The 25,398-nt window shown below is 45.9% G+C and overlaps 1 protein-coding gene across 1 annotated transcript in view; it reads left to right on the top strand.

Moving 5' to 3' along the window:
- Positions 1-8,517: 8,517 nt before the first annotated feature.
- SLC7A7 (solute carrier family 7 member 7) overlaps positions 8,518-25,398 on the top strand; it is a 32,286-nt gene continuing 15,405 nt past the window's right edge. Inside the window, exons 1-3 of the mRNA XM_077298821.1 lie at positions 8,518-8,669; positions 12,373-12,916; positions 14,848-14,973. Of these exons, the coding sequence (XP_077154936.1) occupies positions 12,412-12,916; positions 14,848-14,973 (631 nt within the window). The 5' untranslated portion in view covers positions 8,518-8,669; positions 12,373-12,411. The remainder of the gene's footprint in view (positions 8,670-12,372; positions 12,917-14,847; positions 14,974-25,398) is intronic.

Here is a 25,398-nt window from a genome sequence, read left to right as displayed (position 1 = left end):
AGGGTTGCTATTGGGGAGCGCAGGGTTGCTATTGGGGAGCGCAGGGTTGCTATTGGGGAGCGCATGGTTCCTATTGGGGAGCGCAGGGTTCCTATTGCGGAGCGCAGGGTTGCTATTGGGGAGCGCAGGGTTCCTATTGGGGAGCGCAGGGTTCCTATTGGGGAGCGCAGGGTTCCTATTGGGGAGCGCAGGGTTCCTATTGCGGAGCGCAGGGTTGCTATTGGGGAGCGCAGGGTTGCTATTGGGGAGCGCAGGGTTGCTATTGGGGAGCGCAGGGTTCCTATTGGGGAGCGCAGGGTTCCTATTGGGGAGCGCAGGGTTCCTATTGGGGAGCGCAGGGTTGCTATTGGGGAGCGCAGGGTTGCTATTGGGGAGCGCAGGGTTGCTATTGGGGAGCGCAGGGTTCCTATTGGGGAGCGCAGGGTTCCTATTGGGGAGCGTAGGGTTCCTATTGGGGAGCGCAGGGTTCCTATTGGGGAGCGCAGGGTTCCTATTGGGGAGAGCAGGGTTCCTATTGGGGAGAGCAGGGTTCCTATTGGGGAGCGCAGGGTTGCTATTGGGGAGCGCATGGTTCCTATTGGGGAGCGCAGGGTTGCTATTGGGGAGCGCAGGGTTCCTATTGCGGAGCGCAGGGTTGCTATTGGGGAGCGCAGGGTTCCTATTGGGGAGCGCAGGGTTCCTATTGGGGAGCGCAGGGTTCCTATTGGGGAGCGCATGGTTCCTATTGGGGAGCGCAGGGTTGCTATTGGGGAGCGCAGGGTTGCTATTGGGGAGCGCATGGTTCCTATTGGGGAGCGCAGGGTTCCTATTGGGGAGCGCGGTGTTCCTATTGGGGAGCGCAGGGTTCCTATTGGGGAGCGCAGGGTTGCTATTGGGGAGCGCAGGGTTGCTATTGGGGAGCGCAGGGTTGCTATTGGGGAGCGCAGGGTTCCTATTGGGGAGCGCAGGGTTCCTATTGGGGAGCGTAGGGTTCCTATTGGGGAGCGCAGGGTTCCTATTGGGGAGCGCAGGGTTCCTATTGGGGAGAGCAGGGTTCCTATTGGGGAGAGCAGGGTTCCTATTGGGGAGCGCAGGGTTGCTATTGGGGAGCGCATGGTTCCTATTGGGGAGCGCAGGGTTGCTATTGGGGAGCGCAGGGTTCCTATTGCGGAGCGCAGGGTTGCTATTGGGGAGCGCAGGGTTCCTATTGGGGAGCGCAGGGTTGCTATTGGGGAGCGCAGGGTTCCTATTGCGGAGCGCAGGGTTGCTATTGGGGAGCGCAGGGTTCCTATTGGGGAGCGCAGGGTTCCTATTGGGGAGCGCAGGGTTCCTATTGGGGAGCGCATGGTTCCTATTGGGGAGCGCAGGGTTGCTATTGGGGAGCGCAGGGTTGCTATTGGGGAGCGCATGGTTCCTATTGGGGAGCGCAGGGTTCCTATTGGGGAGCGCGGTGTTCCTATTGGGGAGCGCAGGGTTCCTATTGGGGAGCGCAGGGTTGCTATTGGGGAGCGCAGGGTTCCTATTGGGGAGTGCAGGGTTCCTATTGGGGAGTGCAGGGTTCCTATTGTGGAGCGCAGGGTTCCTATTGCGGAGCGCAGGGTTGCTATTGGGGAGCGCAGGGTTCCTATTGGGGAGTGCAGGGTTCCTATTGGGGAGCGCAGGGTTCCTATTGCGGAGCGCAGGGTTGCTATTGGGGAGCGCAGGGTTCCTATTGGGGAGCGCAGGGTTCCTATTGGGGAGCGCAGGGTTCCTATTGGGGAGCGCATGGTTCCTATTGGGGAGCGCAGGGTTGCTATTGGGGAGCGCGGTGTTCCTATTGGGGAGCGCAGGGTTCCTATTGGGGAGCGCAGGGTTCCTATTGGGGAGCGCGGTGTTCCTATTGGGGAGCGCAGGGTTCCTATTGGGGAGCGCAGGGTTGCTATTGGGGAGCGCAGGGTTCCTATTGGGGAGTGCAGGGTTCCTATTGGGGAGCGCAGGGTTGCTATTGGGGAGCGCAGGGTTGCTATTGGGGAGCGCAGGGTTCCTATTGTGGAGCCCTGGGTAGATACACACTTCCCTATTACAGCAGACAAGAAGCGTGGCTGAATAAAGACTTGGGTGAAGCATGGAGGAAAGTAAATGATGACTTGCTCATACTAGTGGAGGACAGGCTGCACACAATACAGGACGTTCAGTCCGTGCCAACAATGTAAAGCTCCTCTCCGTCTTCCTGTGGTTGCTAGGACAGCCCTGTTTACTCAGCACATCATTATTAATTCATTGACCATCCCACAAACAATGCCTTTCTGCCCGGCAGAAGTCCCATTTTTTTCGTTACAACCTCCCTATGAAGAGAAACTTCTTGTTTTTCGTTCTATATGAAGAACAGGACTTCCCACTTCTGACTTGTAAATATGATGGCGGCTCCCAAAGAGGAATGTAGAAGCTGAGAACAGGTAGGGTCAGTCCCCCTGTGTGCCGTGCAATGTGAGGCCAGACCTATTATTCCTGTGCTCCACCTACCCCTTGTTCTGCAAGTAATGTCAGTGGTGTCGCACTGCGGTTTGGGTCGCATTGTCACACAATTGTCTGCACAGCTTCACGCTTGTGTGACACATATCAGCGTGTAGTCTTTGGACTATGAACCGTCCTTGTTTTCATCCATTAAAGTGGCACTAAAGTCACCCGTACACGTCAGACTGAAATAATGGCGCATATAGATGTGCTGATTTCAGCCATTAATGCACCGTAAGAAGGTCTGATTGGCCATACACAAGCTGATCGGCGCTAGTTAGGACGATGAACAATAATGGAGACAGGATGATCATCAATACGATTGTTCTGTCCCATAAGATATCATGTTACCAGCAGCACATCTCCTGTTTACATGGGACAATACATTACCAATTACATTGACTTTTTTAGCTGGCATAAAACGATCTGATCACCAGACAAATGAGCGTTCTTCTTGATGGCGAGTGATTGCCGGCCTGGTTACAAGCACCGATTATCTACTCGTCTGAATGCACCATAAATACACCCTGATTAGTTCCAATGATCTATGTGTATGGACCCCCGGGCATCTGATTACGGAAGGAAGGGTTGTTGTTTTTCCCTTTTAATATGTAACCTAAGTTATGTGCAGGGTCCCAGATGTTTGCCCCCCTCCCCATAGGAATGTACATGCAGGTATGACTGAGCCTAAAATACCTTAATGATCAGATCAAGGGGTAAGAGAACGTTCTTCTTCTGTGTACAGCCTAGCCACTTGTGCAAGTTAATGCAATCTATTGTTCCCAGTTATCAGTCCTCTGTGCGCCAGGGGAGGCCGACTGTAGAGTTTTTCAATGTAGCAACTTACAGAGGTCCAGAAATATTTCCATACATATGTGGATGACATTAGCGGCTCTTCTGATGTTAATTATACGATTAGCGCAACTTTCATCACATTTAGGCCGGAATCACACTACTGTAGAGTAGGGATGAGTGCTATGCAAGGAAACATCGCATAGCACTCCGACCAGTGTTAATCTATGGGGCAGCTCACATCACCGTTTTTTTTCTCGGGTGTATTCTACGTGCGTGTGAAATCGCAACATGCTGTGATTTTACGTGTATATGGGCCGAGTCTCGCCAATGCAAGTCTATGGGTGCGAGACAATATCGGACACCACACGGACCGTGCAAGTGCTGTCTGATGTTTACGCACCGGTGTCCTTTGAAAAGTCGGTAATTCATGTGCGGTGTACAGTATAATCACAGAGTGACAAGTTAGAATAGATACACAGCTCTGGCAAAAATTAAGAGACCACTGCAAAATGTTGTTTGTCTGATTTTTCTCTTTATAGGTATATTTTTGAGTAAAATGTAAATTGTTCTTTTATTCTATAAACTACTGACAACATGTCTTTGAAGTTCCAAGCAATACATTTTGTATTTTTTTTCTGAAAATTAGAAATGGTCAAAATAACAAAAAAATGCATTGCTTGCAGACCTCAATGCAAAATAAAAACGAAAAGTTCATAATCATTTAGAAACAACAATACTAATGTTTTATCTCCGGAAGAGTTCAGAAATCAATATTTTGTGGAATAACCATGATTTTTATTCACAGCTTTCATGTGTCTTGGCATGCTTTCCACCAGTCTTTCACATTGCTTTTGGGTGACCTTATGCCACTCCTGGTACAAACATTTAAACAGTTCTTCTTTGATGGCTTGTGATTATTTATCTTCCTCTTGATTACATTCTAGAGGTTTTCAATGTGGTTCAGGTCTGGAGATTGGGCTGGCCATGACAGGGATTTGATGTGGTGGTCCTTCATCCACACCTTGATTGACCTAGCTGAGTGGCATGGCACATTGTCCTGTTGGAAACACCAGACCTCAGAGTTGGGGAATATTGCCTGAGCAGAAGGAATCAACAGTTTTTCCAGGATAACCTGGTATGCGGCTTGATTCATACGTCCTTCGCAAAGATTAACCTGCCCAATTCCAGCCGTGCTGAAGGATCCCCAGATCATCTCCGATCCTCCACCAAATTTCACAGTGGGTGCAAAACAATGTGGCTTGTACGCCTCTCCAGGTCTCCATCTAACCATTAGATGACCAGGTGTTGGGCAAAGCTGAAAATTAGACTCTTCATGGGGAATTTAGATTGTGAGCCCCATAGGGGACAGTGATGATTATGTGTGCAAACTGTAAAGCGCTGCAGAATATGTTAGCGCTATATAAAAATAAAGATTATTATTATTATTAAGATTACCTTACTCCAGTCCTCTATGGTCCAATCCTTATAGTCATTGGCAAACTTCAGCCTGGCTCTCCTTTGCTTCTCATTGATGAAAGGCTTTTCTCTAGCTTTACATGACTTGAGTCCTGCCTCTAGGACCCTGTTACGAACTTTTCTTTCCGTGCACTTCACCCCAGCTGCCATTTGCCATTCCGTTTGTAGGTCACTTGATGTCATCCTGCGGTTGCTGAATGACATTCGAATAAGATGACGGTCATCCCGCTCAGTGGAGAGTCGTTTTCGCCCTCTGACGGTCTGTAGCTTTGTTGTCCCCAATGTCTGCTGCTTGACCTTGTTGTAATGGACTGCCTTCTTAGAAATGTTAAGGACGAAGGCAACATGACGCTCACTGTGTCTCTCTGCTAGTAAAGCCAGAATTGAGCCCTTCTTTTCCTCACTCAAGACTTTTCTTTTCAACTCCTTTGGCATGGTTAAAAGTTATTTTTTCATTCCTATTAATTTTGGGATATTACAAGCACTTGTTTTGCCATCTAGCTTGTCCTATTGTAAGAGGATTATGAGCACCACAGCAGTGCTTTTTATACTTTCCTTCATTAAATAAGATTTGATTCAGCTCACCACCAAATCAGAAGCACATTAAGTAGAATGAGGTGATATGGGTAAGGGTGCTATCACATTGCGTTCAGGGGTCCCGTTGGGGTTTGCGTCTGAACCCCCAGCAAAACAGGATTTGGGCGTATATGCCGACGGGGCCACAGACTATAATGGTGGGACAGAGTCAATGTCTGTTCTGTTGTGCATTATTTCCATTGTTTTCAGGAGGCTTATACGCCCAAATCTCATTTTGCTGGGGGTTCGGATGCAAGCCCCAACAGGACCACTGAACATGGACAAGAACGCAGTGTGAACCTGGCCTAAGACCTGTAGACAGAGATGGTACAGAGGTTAGACACCATAGACAATACATTCACCTATTATGTACATACTTTAGTGTAGGGATTCCATAGAACTGCACATTGTATGTTCTCCTAGTTTTTGTGGGTTTCCTCCAAAGTCATACTGACAGGGAATATAGATTGTGAGCCCCAATGGGGACAATGATGTCAGTTAGGTGCTGCGGAATATAAGTAACAAAAAGCTATATATTGTGCTATCTGTCTGAGCTCCAGTGGGGACAGTGATGTCAGTAAGGGGCTGCAGAATAGAAATAATATTAATCTCCAATCCCCACAGTTTTAAGCGTGCCCTAAAACGCATTTGTTCAGACTGGCCTACCGTCTCAACACATTTACCTAACTATCCCTGTGTTGCCCATTCAAAATTTTCACATAACCAGGTTCCTCGCATCATATTCTCACACGCTTTATGCAGTTCATAGCCCTCTGTGTCTGTACTGTTACATACTTAGGCTGATAACCGGTTCATGCAGCTTTACATGAACACCCGATCCTTACCCTATGGCTGGTCCGAACAACAAAAGCAATTGTTACCATCCACCTCTCGTGTCTCCCTTTTTCCTCATAGATTGTAAGCTTGTGAGCAGGGCCCTTATTCCTCTTGGCATCTGTTTTGATCTATGTGCTTATTGTTATGCTATAATGTGTATTGTATGTACAAGTCCTCTATAATGTAAAGTGCTGCGGAATATGTTGGCGCTATAGAAATAAAATTATTATTATTATTACATTTATATATTGTGCTATCTGTCTGAGCCCCAATGGGGATAGTGATGTCAGTAAGGTGCTGCGGAATAGAAGTAACATAAATCTATATATTGTGCTGTCTGAGCCCCAATGCGGACAGTGATGTCAGTAAGGTGCTGCGGAATAGAAGTAACATAAATCTATATATTGTGCTATGTTCCTGAGCCCCAATGGGGACAGTGATGTCAGTAAGGTTACATAGTTATTAAGGTTGAAGGAAGACTTTAACCCCTTCCCGACATCGGACGTACTATACCGTCCGATGTCGGGTCCCCTGCTTTGATGTGCGCTCCGGCGGTGAGCGCACATCAAAGTCGCGACATGTCAGCTGTTTTTTACAGCTGACATGTGCGCGCAATAGCGGCGGGTGAAATCGCGATCACCCGCCGCTATTAACTAGTTAAATGCCGCTGTCAAACGCAGACAGCGGCATTTAACTACCGCATCTGGCCGGGCGGCCGGAAATGAGCGCATCGCCGACCCCCGTCACATGATCGGGGGTCGGCGATGAGTCAGGAAGGTAACCATAGAGGTCCTTGAGACCTCTATGGTTACTGATCGCCGGTGGCTGTGAGTGCCCCCCTGTGGTCGGCGCTCACAGCACACCTGCATTTTAGCTACATAACAGTGATCTGATGATCGCTGTTATGTAGCAGAGCCGATCGGGCTGTGCCTGCTTCTAGCCTCCCATGGAGGCTATAGAAGCATGGTAAAAATTAAAAAAAAAAGTAAAAAAAAATGTGAAAAAAATAAAAAAAATATAAAAGTTTAAATCACCCCCCTTTCGCCCCAATCAAAATAAATCAATAAAAAAAATATCAAATCTACACATATTTGGTATCGCCGCGTTCAGAATCGCCCGATCTAACAATAAAAAAAAAGCATTAACCTGATTGCAAAACGGCGTAACGAGAAAAAAAATCGAAACGCCAGAATTACGTTTTTTTGGTCGCCGCGACATTGCATGAAAATGCAATAACGGGCGATCAAAAGAACGTATCTGCACCGAAATGCTATTATTAAAAACGCCAGCTCGGCATGCAAAAAATAAGCCCTCACCCGACCCCAGATCACGAAAAATGGAGACGCTACGGGTATCGGAAAATGGCGCAATTTTATTTATTTTTTTGCAAAGTTTGGAATTTTTTTTCACCACTTAGGTAAAACATAACCTAGACATGTGAGGTGTCTATGAACTCGTACTGACCTGGAGAATCATAATGGCAGGTCAGTTTTATCATTTAGTGAACCTAGCAAAAAAAACAAACAAAAAACAAGTGTGGGATTGCACTTTTTTTGCAATTTCACCGCACTTGGAATTTTTTTCCTGTTTTCTAGTACATGCCATGGTAAAACCAATGGTGTCATTCAAAAGTACAACTCGTCCCGCAAAAAATAAGCCCTCACATGGCCAAATTGACGGAAAAATAAAAAAGTTATGGCTCTGGGAAGGAGGGGAGTGAAAAACGAAAATGGAAAAACGAAAAATCCCACGGTCATGAAGGGGTTAAGTCCATCTAGTTCAACCCATAGCCTAACCTAACATGCCCTAACATGTTGATCCAGAGGAAGGCAAAAAAAACCATGTGGCAAAGAGTAAGCTCCACATTGGGGAAAAAAATCCTTCCCGACTCCACATACGGCAAAGGTGCTGCGGAATAGAAGTAATATAAATCTATGTATTGTGCTACGTTCCTGAGCCCCAATGGGGACAGTGATGTCAGTAAGGTGCTGCGGAATAGAAGTAACATAAATCTATATATTGTGCTATCTGTGACAAGTGCAGGGTAATGGCCAGCATGTATATGGCAGCATTACTTTCCATCCAGGAGGCTATGGAGCCGCATTCTCTGGGAGATTTACCGGTACCATAGTCTCCTGAGAGAAGAGGCTTTCCCAGGCTGGGACGGGGCAGGGCACTAGCTGGAAACCCCCCACCCCGGTCACTATGCAGGGTGCGGGGCTCCCGGGGGTCGTCCTGAAGCAGCATCCCCCACCACGGACACTTTCCTCCTCACCTTCCTCTCCTGAGTGCTCCCTGCCCCCCCTGCTGTCTCCATCCACCTCCCCCCGCTGATAAGAAATGCTTTCTCCACAACTCTCAGAATTCGCTGAGTGATCTTGTCTTCTTTCGAAATCCTGTTGTTTCTGTACCTTGCACCCTCCTCCCGGCTCTCAGCTAAACGGCCAGTGCTCCTGTGCACTGCCTCTTCAGTCTCAGCAGCAGCCGAGGGCAGCAGAAGGCGTCCAGGAGCAGTGAGTGTGACCCGACCCCTGTCAGGACTAGACCTGTCCCTCAGCTTGCACACACCATATCCCCCCACAGCTTACATCACTAGAGCTATCCCCCAGGTTACACACACACCCACTGGTGTACCCACCATATCCCCCCACAGCTTACATCACTAGAGCTATCCCCCAGGTTACACACACACCCACTGGTGTACCCACCATATCCCCCCACAGCTTACATCACTAGAGCTATCCCCCAGGTTACACACACACCCACTGGTGTACCCACCATATTCCCCCACAGCTTACATCACTAGAGCTATCCCCCAGGTTACACACACACCCACTGGTGTACCCACCATATCCCCCCACAGCTTACATCACTAGACCTATCCCTCATGTTACACACACACCCACTGGTGTACCCACCATATCCCCCCACAGCTTACATCACTAGACCTATCCCTCATGTTACACACACACCCACTGGTGTACCCACCATATCCCCCCACAGCTTACATCACTAGACCTATCCCTCATGTTACACACACACCCACTGGTGTACCAACCATATTCCCCCACAGCTTACATCACTAGAGCTATCCCCCAGGTTACACACACACCCACTGGTGTACCCACCATATCCCCCCACAGCTTACATCACTAGACCTGTCCCTCAGGTTACACATACACCCACTGGTGTACCCACCATATTCCCCCACAGCTTACATCACTAGACCTGTCCCTCAGGTTACACATACACCCACTGGTGTACCCACCATATCCCCCCACACCTTACATCACTAGACCTGTCCCTCAGGTTACACATACACCCACTGGTGTACCCACCATATCCCCCCACACCTTACATCACTAGAGCTGTCCCTCAGGTTACACATACACCCACTGGTGTACCCACCATATCCCCCCACAGCTTACATCACTAGACTCAGGTTACACACACACCCACTGGTGTACCCACCATATCCCCCCACAGCTTACATCACTAGACCTGTCCCTCAGGTTACACACACACCCACTGGTGTACCCACCATATCCCCCCACACCTTACATCACTAGACCTATCCCTCAGGTTACACATATACCCACTAGTTTACCCACCATTTCCCCCCACAGCTTACATCACTAGACCTATCTCTCAGGTTACACCCACACCCCTCAGGTCCCCACCATACCCCTCCATCATCACTACATAGTCATTGTGCTCCTCCTGTCACACATATATTGGTGAGTGTACCCACCACCATCCCCACTCACCCTGTTATCACTGCTCTGGTCCCCACAGACCTCCAACCTTCTGGTGATGACTGGACCTATCCCACTGGCCGTGTTACCTCAGTATTACCAAGACCACTCAGTACCCCCCGATTATTGCCAGTACACACCATGCTGTTTTTACTGTTGCTATTCCTGTACATGGAGCGTAGTGTATATTTCTCTGCTGGTCAGTATACACCGGAGATGACAGGTTTGCTCCAGAATAGCAGCATGTGCGGATGATGATTACTGGGTCTCTGGGACCCCATCACTATGGTCGTAGCTGTGAGTGCCCAGAATTGTGGCTATACTCTGAAGTGACTCGTGATCTCTATGATCATTAATAAGACTGTGCCCAGATAGTGGCTGTTGTGATTGGGGGATTTCAGGTGCCCCCAGAATTGCAGGGTGTGCGGTAATTGGCCGTGATCAGTGCCAGGGTCACAGCTGGCTGCGGTTGTTTACACCTCTGGGAATACTTATCAGCACATTGCTCTCATAGGCCGGCATTAATGACTAACTTCCTAGAATAAGTAAACTTATCTCTTCCTTAAGGTGAAGCTGCTGCCTCAGGCTTATATTATCAGGCATGGACAACACACATCAGATCTGACAATGAAAGTTCTGTCACTCAAGGGTTGACTGCTGCTATGGCAACGGTGACCATCAGAGTCAACTATAAGGTGACTGACGGTGACGGGACTGACTTCTTCATCCAACCCGTTCTTGTCACTCTTCCTGTGTTGTGAGGCTTTTGTATCACTGTGTAATTGTCCTGCTTGTTTACAAGGCTCAAAGAAATGCAGCCTGTTTCAAGTGACGCCCCGTACAAATGTGGAAAATAATCAGGGTGTAAAAGCGGGAGAGCAGGGGATGTGATGGGCATAGCTAGGACGAGGATGCCTGGGCATGTGCCCTGGGTGCCAGAGGAAGATGCTAAGAAGTCACTCTGACCAAAGATTTCATTTGCAGTGTTAACTTTCGTCAGCGAGCTTAATCTTTGCTCCAGATAAAGGAAAGCCTAGCTTAACTCCAGTTTCCAGAAGCTTAAAGGGGTATTCCCATCTCCAAGATCCTATCCCAATATATAGTAGGTGTAGTAATAATAATATTAGCAAATAGCTCCAATTAGAAATGTAGTATAGTTCTTCTGATAAGCTATGTCGCTTACTATGTTGCAGTAGCTTAGCGATCCATGGTTACAACCACTCATAAAACGTGCAGACACATATTCTAGTAACGTGGCGCACATCACCCATTAACTCCAATTGTACATACAGATATATACCCCATGGTATATGACTTTTTAAATAATTTGCTGTACTAGTATGCCAGTCTTTTCTACGTAATAAAATACAGAAGTATACCACTCCGACAAATGCTAACAAGGGTGTCTCTGGTCCTGTATGGGGAAAAAGGAGCCGTATGTATATGACTTTATGCTGGGGACTTTCCTCACTGCATATGCCATATTTAGGACGGAGACATGGTCATCACAGAGCCTTAGATGTGTACCCTTAATTGTATTTTAACCCATCGTTAATAATTAAACAGAAATGGCATTACTGTAGGCACCAAGCTCAAGAGTCCACTAATCTAGTCTTGATAGGTCTATAACGGAGAGATGAGCTTCTTATGAGAATTATCAGTAACAATGGCCAATAGAAGCATCGGTACAAGGTGAAATATACCCTGGAAATAGGGATTCTCCGCTTTCTACACTACATAGTGTATAATAAAGGTACATATAGATGCATGAATGGAGAAAGGTGGAACTTGATGATCCTAGGTCTTATTTCAACCTATGTAACTATGTTTGTGGGCTAGAAAAAGTAGTATTTAAGAATTGGATCCCAAATGTGTAAGAAACGTAAACTTCGCTTTTGTTTTTTTTTTTTGTCACTAGATAGTGTTTGGTTGATTATATCTTACGACTTCATAAGTGTGAACTTCATTTAGGTCGAAAATATATTCCACCATGTTTTTTGTTGACCGTTTTTAGCACTTTTTGTTATTTTGTATTTTGTCAACAGAATACCTGTAATGACAAATACAACATTGTTATAAACATACATCATGCCCGGGTGCTCAGTAATGTGGTATTAAAGGGACAAGAATATTGTGTACATTGCTACTATGATGATTTTAGCTACGATAGGTTTTATTTGGCTAGATTTGGTATTTTCGGGTACTATTCCGATGTAACTGATTCTTTGGCTTTGGACGTCTTTGGTTCTGCTCGGGTTCGGCATCTTGAAAACTAACAGATTTGGGAAGACTTACTAACCCTATCTAATATATAACTAGAGAATCGTCCGAAAACGACTGCATCCCTGACTGGTTCTATACACCTGACATGTAGCCGTCACTGCAGAGGTCCATCCTCCGCGGTAACGTTTTTATGTGTGTGGCTTTTTAGCTCACCCTCTGTCCTTTCCTATTCTCCTAGCTGGACATGCTGTTGTGCTGCTGACTCTTTCATTCCACCATGGGTATCGCCACTAAATACACATCAGCTGCCACAGAGGAGCCAACTCCGAATGGAAAAAATGGAACTGCAACCAACTCCAGCTCCCAGGAATCCATGAAACTCAAGAAGGAAATCTCCTTGATAAATGGGGTTTGTCTAATTGTGGGCAATATGATTGGCTCTGGGATTTTTGTATCACCAAAGGGGGTCTTGATTTACAGCGCTTCATATGGTCTTTCCCTTGTGATCTGGGCGGTTGGAGGAGTGTTTTCGATATTTGGTGCCTTATGTTATGCAGAATTGGGCACAACTATTACCAAGTCAGGAGCAAGCTATGCCTACATCCTGGAGGCTTTCGGTGGCTTTATAGCCTTTATTAGGCTGTGGACTTCTCTGCTAATTATTGAGCCTACGAGCCAAGCAGTTATTGCCATTACCTTCGCCAACTACATGGTGCAGCCCATCTTTCCATCATGTGAGTCTCCCTACTCTGCAAACAGGCTCATAGCAGCGACGTGCATAGGTAAGAAGAAGATGACGTCACGTTTAGTGCATGATAAGATATTAATGTGTACTCACAGAATGGCTGTATTTACTGTGTAGAAATGAAATCCACATAAAATGTGTAAGCACATTGGATTTCTTGTAATCCTGAGTTTCAGCATATTGAATCCCAGAGCTGCATTCACAATTCTGCATGTCGCTATTGGATACGAGCCCGTAAACAATCTACACTTACCAGAATAGTACAAGGGAATGCTGTCTGACTGCAGCTCGGAAAACATCAGAAGTATTAAGACTATTATTCCAGATCAGAACATGACCATGAAGATAATGTCCCACTTTGTAATGATAAAGATTGGCTTTTCCTTACTCTTTGTTGTACGTTCCCATATTCTCACTGCATCAAACACGCAGCATCTTACAGTTCCAGCAAAGTGGATGGGATTTATAGAGATCTCCTGCCCAAGGAGCTTTTTTACTCAGTGTAAACCAGGGCTGTGGAGTCAGTAAACCAAACCTCCGACTCCTCAATTTCCATGACTCAGACTCCACCAAAATGGGCGCCGACTCCACAGCCCTGGTGTAAACTGACCTGTGATGTGGGTTTCAGATCCGCAACATGTTAATTTCTCTTGCGGGTACGCTGAGTCTTATGTGCAGATTTTTCCTAATGATTTGCATTAGATGCAGAAAATCCACAGCTAAAAAAGCGCACGTTTTTACTGCTTTTCTTCAGCGGAAACGCATCAAAAACGCATGTAATCTGCCATGAAAATAATTATTATTACACCAACTACATATTGGGATAGGATATTGGAGAATCACCATGTCGTGTGTTAAAGTCATGTGCCGGACCCATATGGAAGTGAAACTATGTTTGCTGAGTGATGATATTCAGAAATGGGAAGGCGCTTTCTGCGTGTCTGCCTGATGTGCAGTGCTGCGTCCTTGCTTAGCAGACCTCCTCTCATTTCAGTGTTCCCATCTGCTGGTCTTCCCTTATTTTGGTCTTTTGAAATACGAGGTCCCTGGTCTGTGTGTAACAGGATGTGGTGGAAAGTGGTACACAAGGAAGTGCGGCAGCGGGTCTTGTGCTGACAGCAGCAGGACGGTCTCCTGACTGCCGGGGACAATACATCCTCACTGATGTCACAAAAGCGGCCAAATCTCTGTCTACAAAGAGAGAAGTTCAGGCGGCCCATGACTAATGCCCGGCCGGGGAGAAATAGACCAGACTGCAGGGCTCTGGAGTTGTTATCCAGGACCTGTACTTACATGACGTGGTGATCCCAATATGTTTTACTTGGACTCACACTTGCCCACTCAGCCACCTCTATGAAGGTTGCTAGGCCGAGCTGTGTTTTTTCTGCACAAGTTATACAAAAATCACAGCCAGCTAACATTATACAGACATAACAATTATTAGTGATATATGTCTACAGCCCCAAGGCTGGTAATTATTGTGAACGTTACACACTTTCCGGCCTGTGCACAGATGGGAATACTCGGCCCGGCCCGTGAGCCCACCGACTGCGACCTCAGCCTGAGAAATCAGGGTAGTTACAGTCACAGTAACCATCTCCTCCAGCTTCTTAGAAAAATCAGGGACACATCAATTTTTGGTGATAGTCATTGATTTTTCAGGCATTTGCGGACAGTTGGTAGCCCCGATATTGTAATTTACTTTCTATGTTCACATATCTCTCTAGTGACATGTATTACTAGTGTTAGTACCAGCACAACCATGTCTTTCTGTAGAGCTGAAGGACAATCCCTTTAATGGAGGCTCTACAGCACATGATCATTTTAGGTTCCAGGATCTTAGGGAATCAATGATTGTTAATTGTCATCTGGATGCCCTACCATGAACGAGCTATAATTATTACAATATTCATTGTAGTGCATTGCTCCATTTGAAAACATGACTCACCTTTTTTTGCCTCCTCCTAGCGCTCCTCACCTTTGTGAACTGTGCATATGTAAAATGGGGTACACGCGTCCAGGATGTCTTCACTTATGCCAAAGTAGTGGCACTCATCGCTGTCATCATTGCTGGAATTGTGAAAATAGGCAAAGGTAAGTTATGGGGCAAATGACTATGTGCCTTGATTGCACATCTCTACAGTTAACATTTTGATTTAAAGGGAATCTGTCACCAGTAGAGATGAGAGGATCGATACGTAGGATTCCAGTCCAGGATCCAGGTCAATAGTATCTGGTAGCTAGACAGGAGGCCTGCAAATCTCTTACCATCTGTGCAACCAGACAATGTACACAGGAAGCTGCCAGTCTGTGGTGTGGGCGGGGTTATAAAGGGCTCAGCATTCATAGCACTGATCTATGTACAGCAGAGAAAACAGGGAAACTATCAAAACTGCATAAAGCAGTCCAGTAAGTGATACATCACTGGAGTCAGGGTCTCTGCCCCTATACCATGCCTTTCTCAGATTACATTGCAAAAATCTGCTGAGAAATTCCTTTTAAACTGGCTCTACATTTTAGAGGTACACTTCTTCGACTTGTAGTTTTTCCTCCGTCCACTACATACATATGTACGCCCAATTCAGCCAAACGTGCCTGTGTTGTGAGTCGGCAAAGGAAATTAGATGCCGCCAGGCACCTCTGAAGGATTAAGAACAAAATAATTGGATGTGTGAAATCCTATAGATCTGACCTTGCTTTTACCCTCCATCTGCCATCGGGCACCACCATATACATTAGATGGCCCAATAAGGGGGGCTTGGCCATCATTCATCTAGTGTGTATGGCCGCTTGTATTGTAATGGATTGTTATCAGCATACACAGGAAGGAAGGCCATTATCTGCGTGCTATCATCTTCCATTAGGGTAGTTCTGTGCAAATCGCCTATCTTCTCAGTCGAACTTGACTCACACAGTTTGAAGGTCGCAAGATTATATAGCAACAACAGCTGTATAACATAAGTGAGATACGGTCAGACTGTCCCTGAATATGGTGTCACATTGCATTAATTACACAGCCACTGAATACTGTTTGGCACTGTGAACTCCGACCCAATATGATAGAACTGCAGTCAGCAGTTATATAGGTCACTGCATAGTGCTGCGTTACAGATCAGCATTGCTTCTGCCCCATGTATACATCACCACTATCCTATCATCAAGTCTTATTGTAGATTATTAAAGACAATTATGAATTAAATATAGTTCAGACATGATTGGTAATCATTTTATCCCAGTAGACTACTGACTAAATCTGCAACCAGAAAATTAACTGGATTATTCAGGACTTTTATTATTTTTGTGTATGGAGCTTAGAACTAAAAAGCAGGTAGTTGCTAATTATCTGCCTGTTCTGCACAGGGACGATCTCAGCCGGCGATTCCTCTGCTTCATTTCTTGTCGTCAGATCAGCTCTTCCTCTTACAGACTGCTCTGTTGACAGAACATCACTGCAGACGTAATGCTGATTGACAGCTTGCTCCCCGCAGTTAGGCAGTGGGGAACAGGAAGTCAATCAGTATGCCATCAGCAGAGATACCCATTCAACACAGCAGAGTATAAGAGAAGACACTGCTCATTCAATGTGACATCATCGGAAGCAGGGAAATCGCCGGTAGGAGCGTCCTTGAGCACTTTCAGCTGGCATCAACTCTCTGCCTGATGGTTCTTATACCCATATCAAAAATAGTAAGAGTCACGGACAACTCACTTAACACTTTCACGTCCTATGACGTATAGGTACGTCATAGGTGGTATCCGCGCACTCCATGCGGGCTGAGGCGCTGAGCCTGCATGTTTTCCGGAACATGTCAGCTGATGAAATCAGCTGACATGTGCCCCTAACAGCCGCAATCGAATTGATCTCTGACAGCGGCATTTAACATGCTCGCGTCAGAAGCACATCATAAACCCCGCTAATCAGCGCCCGTGTCACATGACCACGGGTCGCCGATGGGTTGGCATGACAACTTGGGGTCTGTGGCTGGCACTCATACCAGATGAGCATTTTAGCTACTGAAGCACTGCTATGCGTAGCACAGGTGATCGGATGGTCGCAGCTTTTAGTCTTCTATGGAGACTGTTGAAACAAGTGTTTAGTAAAAAAAAATGCTTCTAAAAATCTAAAAAAAAAAAAAAAAATGTAAAAGTTCAAATCACCCCCCCCATTCGCCCATTAAAAATAAAACAGTAATTAAAAAATTGCACATATTTGGTATCACTGTGTTCAGAATCACCCAATCTATCAAAATATAAAAAGAATTAATATGATTGGTAAATGGTGTAACGATAAAAAAATCTAAACGCCAGAATTATGTTTTTTGGTTGCTTCAACATTGCACTAAAATGCAATGATAGGCGATCAAAACATCAGATCTAGCCCAAAATGGTATCAATAAAGAAGTCAGCTTGGCACGGAAAAATAGCATTTGGTGAACATGGTAAAAAAAAAACAATTGGGGAATTGCAATTTTTTTTTTGCAATTTCACCGCACTTTGAATTTTTTTCATGTTTTCCAGTACACGATATGGTAAAACCAATTGTGTCATTCAAAAGTGCAACCAGTCCTGCAAAAAACAACCCCTCACATGGCCACATTGGCAAAAAATGAAAAAGTGATGTCTCTGGGAAGACAGGGACAAAAAAACAAATAAATGGAAAAACGGAAAACCCCAAGGTCGTGAAGTGTTTAATGTATGTGGATAAGGCTGCAATAAAATATTCTATACTGTATAGTGATTCAGACCAGCAAAGTCCATGTCTTAAGAAATTACATGTCCGGATACCTAGGTTAATTCCATAAGTCACCAAATTTCCTTTGGTCTGAATGTGTTCTGACTGGCAGGAGCAGCAAAAAGGAGTAGACCATCAAGTGTAGAGTGATGGTGGGGGCAGGATGTTTTGTCACAACATGTGACTTAATAAAAGAGTTGCTACTTTAGAGCTATAAACAGTAGTTCTTGACCAAGTTTGCACACCCTGCAGCAGGGATTGTGGCCCATTCCTCCAAACAGATCTTCTCCAGATCTTTCAGGTTTTGGGGCTGTCTCTAGGCAACATTGAGTTTTAGCTTCCTCCAAAAATTTTCTATGGGGTTCAGGTCTGAAGACTGGCTAGTCCACTCCAGGACCTTGAAATGCTTCTTACGGACCAACTCCTTAGTTGCCCTGGCTGTGTGTAAGATCCAGTCACAACCCATCTTCAGCGATGTTACTGACGGAAGGAGTTTGTTGGCCAAAATCTTGCGATACATGACCCCATCCATCCTCCCTTCAATATGGCGCAGTCGTCCTGTCCCCTTTGCAGAAAAGCACCACCAAAGTATGATGTTTCCCCAACCATGGTTAATGGTTGTGACCTTGTTCTTGGGGTTTTTGTGGCGTTCTTGGGGTTCTTTCTCCACCTCCAAACACTGCGAGAGAAGTTAATATCAAAAAGTTCTATTTTCCTCTTATCAGAACACATGACTTTCTCCCATGTCTCCTCTGGATCTTCCAGATGGTCGTTGGCGAACTTCAAATGAGCCTGGAAATGTGCTGGCATGAGTAGGTTGACCTTGCCTTCCCTGCAGGATATTAATCCATGACGGCGTAGTGTGTTTGTGTTACTTACGGTAATGTTTGATACTGTGGTCCCAGCTCTTTTCAGGTCATTGACCAGGTTCTCCTGTGTGGTACTGGATTGATACTTGACCTTTCTCAGAAATATCCTTACTCCACGAGGCGAGATTTTTCATGGAGCTCCAGACCTAGGAAGGTTGACAGTCATCTTATTTCTTCTGTGTTCTAATAATTGTTGACTTCTCACCAAGCTGTTTGCCTTGTGTCTTGTATCCCATCCCAGCCTTGTGCAGGTCTACAATTTTGTCCCTGGTGTCCTTAGACATCTCTTTGGTCTGGGCCATGGTGGAGAGGTTGGAGTGTGATTAATTGTGTCAGCAGGTGTCTTTTATACAGGTTGCAAGTTCAAACAGGTGCAATTAATGAGTGCAGAGTAGGAGGGTTTCTTAAAGAAAAACTAACAGGTCTATGAGAGCCAGAATTATTGCTGATTGGTAGGTGATCGGATACTTATTTCATCCAATAAAATGCAATTTAATTATTTAAAAATTATACAATGTGATTTTCTGGATTTTATTGTTAGATTCTGTATCTCACAGTTGAAGGGTTCCTATGCTAAAAATTATAGACCTCTTCATTCTTTGTAGGTGGGAAAAGTTGCATAATCGGCAGTGTATCAAATAATTATTTTCCCCACTGTATAGTGGGGACCTTTTACAGTTACTCAGATCTGATATCTGAAACCAATAACATACTGTTTTTATAGAGATGATCAAGTTGTTGTAATTCAACAAACAACAAGTATATATTCTACTCACACAAAGTTACGGATATTTGGCTTTCGGGTTAAATTTATAGAAAACTGAAAAAGTTCACACTACAGTGGCATTTTATCATGAAAGTAGGTCATTTAAAGGGAACCTGTCACCCCCCCCCCAGTCGTTTCAAACTAAAAGAGCCACCTTGTGCAGCAGTAATGCTGCATTCTGACAAGGTGGCTCTTTTAGGTCTGGGTGCTGTAACTTGAGAAATAATCAGTTTTATAATTTGTCTGAAATACCTGCTCCTCAGTCAAGTGGGCCGGCGTTTCCCCCCTGCTTCAGACAGCACACAGCTGTCACTCACATCTTCTTGGCGCCGGGCGCCGCCTCCTCCTCACCGCTGTTTTCAAAAGTAGCCGGCGCCTGCGCTCTTATCCCCTGCCTGGTGCAGGCGCAGTGAGCGCTGGCCGTCTGTCCTCATATGCAGTCCAGCTGACTGCGCCTGTGCGGCCGCCCTGCCTTTGAATCCCAGCCCCGCAGTGACTTATGATTTATTCACATTGCGGGGCTGGGAATCACAGGCAGGGCGGCCGCACAGGTGCAGTCAGCTGGACTGCATATGAGGAAAGACGGCCAGCGCTCACTGCGCCTGCACCAGGCAGGGGATAAGAGCGCAGGCGCCGGCTACTTTTGAAAACAGCGGTGAGGAGGAGGCGGCGCCCGGCGCCAAGAAGATGTGAGTGACAGCTGTGTGCTGTCTGAAGCAGGGGGGAAACGCCGGCCCACTTGACTGAGGAGCAGGTATTTCAGACAAATTATAAAACTGATTATTTCTCAAGTTACAGCACCCAGACCTAAAAGAGCCACCTTGTCAGAATGCAGCATTACCTCTGCACAAGGTGGCTCTTTTAGTTTGAAACGACTGGGGGGGTGACAGGTTCCCTTTAAGTAGAAGCATGCAATGGTGATTTCCTCACCTCAAAACAATTGAAAGCAGGTTCACACTGAGCACATGTGACAGACGTGACAGAGTCTGGAGACGCCGTGGAGAGCGATCTGCTGCCTGCAACATCCTTCAGCATGATCGATTTGGCAGTGGGTCAGTAATGGTGTGGGGTGGCATTTCTTTGGAGGGCCGCACAGCCCTCCATGGGCTCGCCAGAGGTAGCCTGACTGCCATTAGGTACCGAGATGAGATCCTCAGACCCCTTGTGAGACCATATGCTGGTGCGGTTGGCCCTGGGTTCCTCCTAATGCAGGACAATGCCAGACCTCATGTGACTGGAGTTTGTCAGCAGTTCCTGCAAGATGAAGGTATTGAAGCTATTGACTGGCCCGCCCGTTCCCCAAGACCTGAATCCATTTGAACACATCTGGGACATCATGTCTCGCACCATCCACCAAGGTCATGTTGCACCACAGACTGTCCAGGTGTTGGCGGATGCTTTAGTCCAGGTTTGGGAGGAGATCCCTCAGGAGACCATCCGTCGTTTCATCAGCAGCATTCCCAGGCATTGTATGGAGGTCACACAGGCACTTGGTGGCCACACACACTACTGAGCATCATTTCCTTGTCTTGAGGCATTTCCACTGAAGTTGGATCAGCCTGTAATTTGATTTTTCACTTTGATTTTGAGTATCATTCCAAATTCAGACCTCCATGGGATATCCATTTTGATATAAGTTGATCATTTTTATGTTTTATTGTTCTCAACACATTCCACTATGTAATGAATAAAGATTTGCAACTGGAATATTTAATTCAGTGATATCTAGGATGTGGGATTTTAGTGCTCCCTTTATTTTTTTGAGCAGTGTATATAATATTGTATGTATACAGCTCTGGCAAAAATTAAGAGACCACCACATTAAAACCCTGTCATGGGCAGCCCAATCTCCAGACCTGAACCCCATTGAAAACCTACCTCTGGAATGTAGCCAAAAGGATGATGGATAGTCACAAGCCATAAACAAAGAAGAACTGCTTAAATTTTTGCTCCAGAAGCAGTGTGAAAGACTGGTGTAAAGCATGCCAAGACGCATGAAAACTGTGATTAAAAATCATGGTTATTCCACAAAATATTGATTTCTGAACTTTTCCTGAGTTAAAACATTAGTATTGTTGTTTCTAAATGATTATGAACTTGTTTTCTATTTGAGGTCTAAAAGAACTGTTTTTTTTAATTTTGACCATTTTTCTTTGTCAGAAAAAAATTACAAAATTTATTGCCTGGAAATTTAGAGACATGAAGTTTCTAGGCTAAAAGAACAATTTACATTTTACTCAAAAATATACCTATAAAGAGAAAAATCAGACAAACTGAACATTTTGCAGGGGTCTCTCAATTTTTGCCAGAGCTGTATATATGTATACAGTGGGTACGGAAAGTATTCAGACCCCTTTAAATTTTTCACTCTTTGTTTCATTGCAGCTATTTGGTAAATTCAAAAAAGTTCATTTTTTTCTCATTAATGTACACTCTGCACCCCATCTTGACTGAAAAAAACAGAAATGTAGTACGGTAATTTTTGCAAATTTATTAAAAAAGAAAAACTGAAACATCACATGGTCATAAGTATTCAGACCCTTTGCTTAGTATTGAGTAGAAGCACCATTTTGAGCTAGTACAGCCATGAGTCTTCTTGGGAAAGATGCAACAAGTTTTTCACACCTGGATTTGGGGATCCTCTGCCATTGTTCCTTGCAGATCCCCTCCAGTTCCGTCAGGTTGGATGGTGAACGTTGGTGGACAGCCATTTTCAGGTCTCTCCAGAGATGCTCAATTGGGTTTTGGTCAGAACTCTGGCTGGGCCAGTCAAGAATGGTCACAGAGTTGTTCTGAAGCCACTCTTTTGTTATTTTAGCTGTGTGCTTAGGGTCATCGTCTTGTTGGAAAGTGAACCTTTCGTCCAAGTCTGAGGTCCAGAGCACTCTGGAAGAGGTTTTCATCCAGGATATCTCTGTACTTGGCTGCATTCATGTTTCCTTCAATGACAACCAGTCGTCCTGTCCCTGCAGCTGAAAAACACCCCCATAACATGATGCTGCCACCACCATGTTTCACTGTTGGGATTGTATTGGGCAGGTGATGAGCAGTGCCTGGTTTTCTCCACACATACCACTTAGAATTATCATCAAAAAGGTCTATCTTCATCTCATAAGACCACAGAATCTTATTTCTCATAGTCTGGGAGTCCTTCACTTGTTTTTTAGCAAACTCTATGCAGGCTTTCATATGTCTTGCACTGAGGAGAGGCTTCCATCGGGCCACTCTGCCATAAAGGCCCGACGGTGGAGGGCTGCAGTGATAGTTGACTTTGTGGAACTTTCTTCCATCTCCCTACTGCATCTCTGGAGCTCAGCCACTGTGATCTTGGGGTTCTTCTTTACCTCTCTCACCAAGGCTCTTCTCCCACGATTGCTCAGTTTGGCTAGATGGCCAGGTCTAGGAAGACTTCTGATTGTCCCAAACTTCTTCCATTTAAGGATTATGGAGGCCACTGTGCTCTTAGGAACCTTGAGTACTGCAGAAATTGAGTTGTAACTGCAGCACCCCAGAGTCCTGGTCGTTGCAGTATTGTTGCTCTTCCACCAGGGGGAGTGATGGTACGTCTGATGGTACTAAAGGAGTTCACCTGACCAGGTATCACAGTCACACACTACACTTCACACTCCGGCCACCAGGGGGAGCAAAAGGTTCTATTTATTAGGCCACTCCTCACTCACGGGTAAAACTGGGAGTTGGATAGGAAGTTAGTCAGAAAGCTGCCTGGGTGAGACCCAGAGAAGACCTGTCAGGCAGACAGAGAGAGAGAAGGAGGAACATCGGAGCTGCAGACAGAGGTCCCTGTCAGGGGTGGGATCCTGACAGAGACATAGCAGGAGATAGAATGTTACGGAGCTGCGCCTGCACCTCATTGCGGCAGCATCCTAAGAAAGGACAAGAAGCGAAGTATATTGTGGAGAAGTGAGAAACGAGATCATAGCACAAGGAGATAACACCAGGAGGAGTCCTGCCTTAAGATCGGCAACATTCTTCTGAGGCGCATAGCCGGTGGCCGGAACACCGAGGAAGTAGTTGGCTCTACGCATTACTTTGAAACACGGCAGAACAGTTCAATTCCAAGTTGGCTGCCCGACCTTAATACCTAATGAAGGCAACGGAGGCAAATTGTGGGAGAGGGGCGTCACTAGGGTCCCTATAAAATAGCTCCAGGCCTACCCCGTCATACGGGTCGTCCTAGCCATACCATCTGGGGGACAGAGAGAGAACATCAGAAATATACACGAGAGTTGTGAGGACTATCCCGTGGTGCTCAGCAGGGAGGTACTACAACACACAGGCGCTAGTAGGAAGGCTACTGATTTCCACCTGCAAAGGGAACTCTGGATGTGCCTTCGGACCGGCTGGACTTAGCCTGCCCTGTGAACAGTGCTGTGGACTGTGGACGTTGAAGTCTTTAGTAAAAGGTAAAGAGACTGCAACCTTTCTGTCCTCGTTATTCATCGCGCCTTACAACATCCACCATTACCACATACTCATCAAGGGAAGCCCTGGGGACATACTTGTGGGAAGGTATAACATCTAGCTGCCATTCCATCACCCCAGCGGACCTCTAGCAGCGTCGGTCACCCTGACCGAACACCACAGGTGGCGTCACGAACACTTGACAAACTACACCTTTGATTGGGCGCTCCTTAGCAGGGCCACGGACCGGGTCGGGCCACCGTGACATCCCCAGAACCGAGACAGAGGGACCCGGTACCGAGTACCCCATTGCCCTGCGCCTGGGGGCGATCCATAACCTTAGCCAGATCTGTGCCTTGCCACAATTCTGTCTCTGAGCTCCTTGGCCAGTTCCTTTGACCTCATGATTCTCATTTGGTCTGACATGCACTGTGAGCTGTGAGGTCTTATATAGACAGGTGTGTGCCTTTCCAAATAAAGTCCTATCAGTTTAATTAAACACAGCTGGACTCCAATGAAGGAGTAGAACCATCTCAAGGAGGTTCACATGGAAATGGACAGCATGTGACTTAAATATGAGTGTCTGAGCAAAGGGTCTGAATATGTATGACCATGTGATATTTCAGTTTTTCTTTTTTTTATTAAATTTGTAAAAATTACTACATTTCTGTTTTTTTTCAGTCAAGATGGGGCGCAGAGTGTAAATTAATGAGAAAAAAATGAACTTTTTTGAATTTACCAAATGGCTGCAATGAAATAAAGAGTGAAAAATTTAAAGGGGTCTGAATACTTTCCTTACCCACTATATATATATATATATATATATATATATATATATACACTCACCGGCCACTTTATTAGGTACACCATGCTAGTAACGGGTTGGACCCCCTTTTGCCTTCAGAACTGCCTCAATTCTTCGTGGCATAGATTCAACAAGGTGCTGGAAGCATTCCTCAGAGATTTTGGTCCATATTGACATGATGGCATCACACAGTTGCCGCAGATTTGTCGGCTGCACATCCCAAAGATGCTTCATACAAGGCAGGATGGATCCATGCTTTCATGTTGTTTACGCCAAATTCTGACCCTACCATCCGAATGTCGCAGCAGAAATCGAGACTCATCAGACCAAGCAACGTTTTTCCAATCTTCTACTGTCCAATTTCGATGAGCTTGTACAAATTGTAGCCTCAGTTTCCTGTTCTTAGCTGAAAGGAGTGGTACCCGGTGTGGTCTTCTGCTGCTGTAGCCCATCTGCCTCAAAGTTCGACGCACTGTGCGTTCAGAGATGCTCTTAGGCCTACCTTGGTTGTAACGGGTGGCGATTTGAGTCACTGTTGCCTTTCTATCAGCTCGAACCAGTCTGCCCATTCTCCTCTGACCTCTGGCATCAACAAGGCATTTCCGCCCACAGAACTGCCGCTCACTGGATTTTTTTTCTTTTTCGGACCATTCTCTGTAAACCCTAGAGATGGTTGTGCGTGAAAATCCCAGTAGATCAGCAGTTTCTGAAATACTCAGACCAGCCCTTCTGGCACCAACAACCATGCCACGTTCAAAGGCACTCAAATCACCTTTCTTCCCCATACTGATGCTCGGTTTGAACTGCAGGAGATTGTCTTGACCATGTCTACATGCCTAAATGCACTGAGTTGCCGCCATGTGATTGGCTGATTAGAAATTAAGTGTTAACAAGAAGTTGGACAGGTGTACCTAATAAAGTGGCC

This window comes from Ranitomeya variabilis, chromosome 1 (genome assembly GCF_051348905.1).
Source record: "Ranitomeya variabilis isolate aRanVar5 chromosome 1, aRanVar5.hap1, whole genome shotgun sequence".
Taxonomy (NCBI): Eukaryota; Metazoa; Chordata; class Amphibia; order Anura; family Dendrobatidae; genus Ranitomeya; species Ranitomeya variabilis.
The sequence above is the reverse complement of the archived record's forward strand: the minus strand, read 5'-3'. Positions and strand labels throughout refer to the sequence as shown.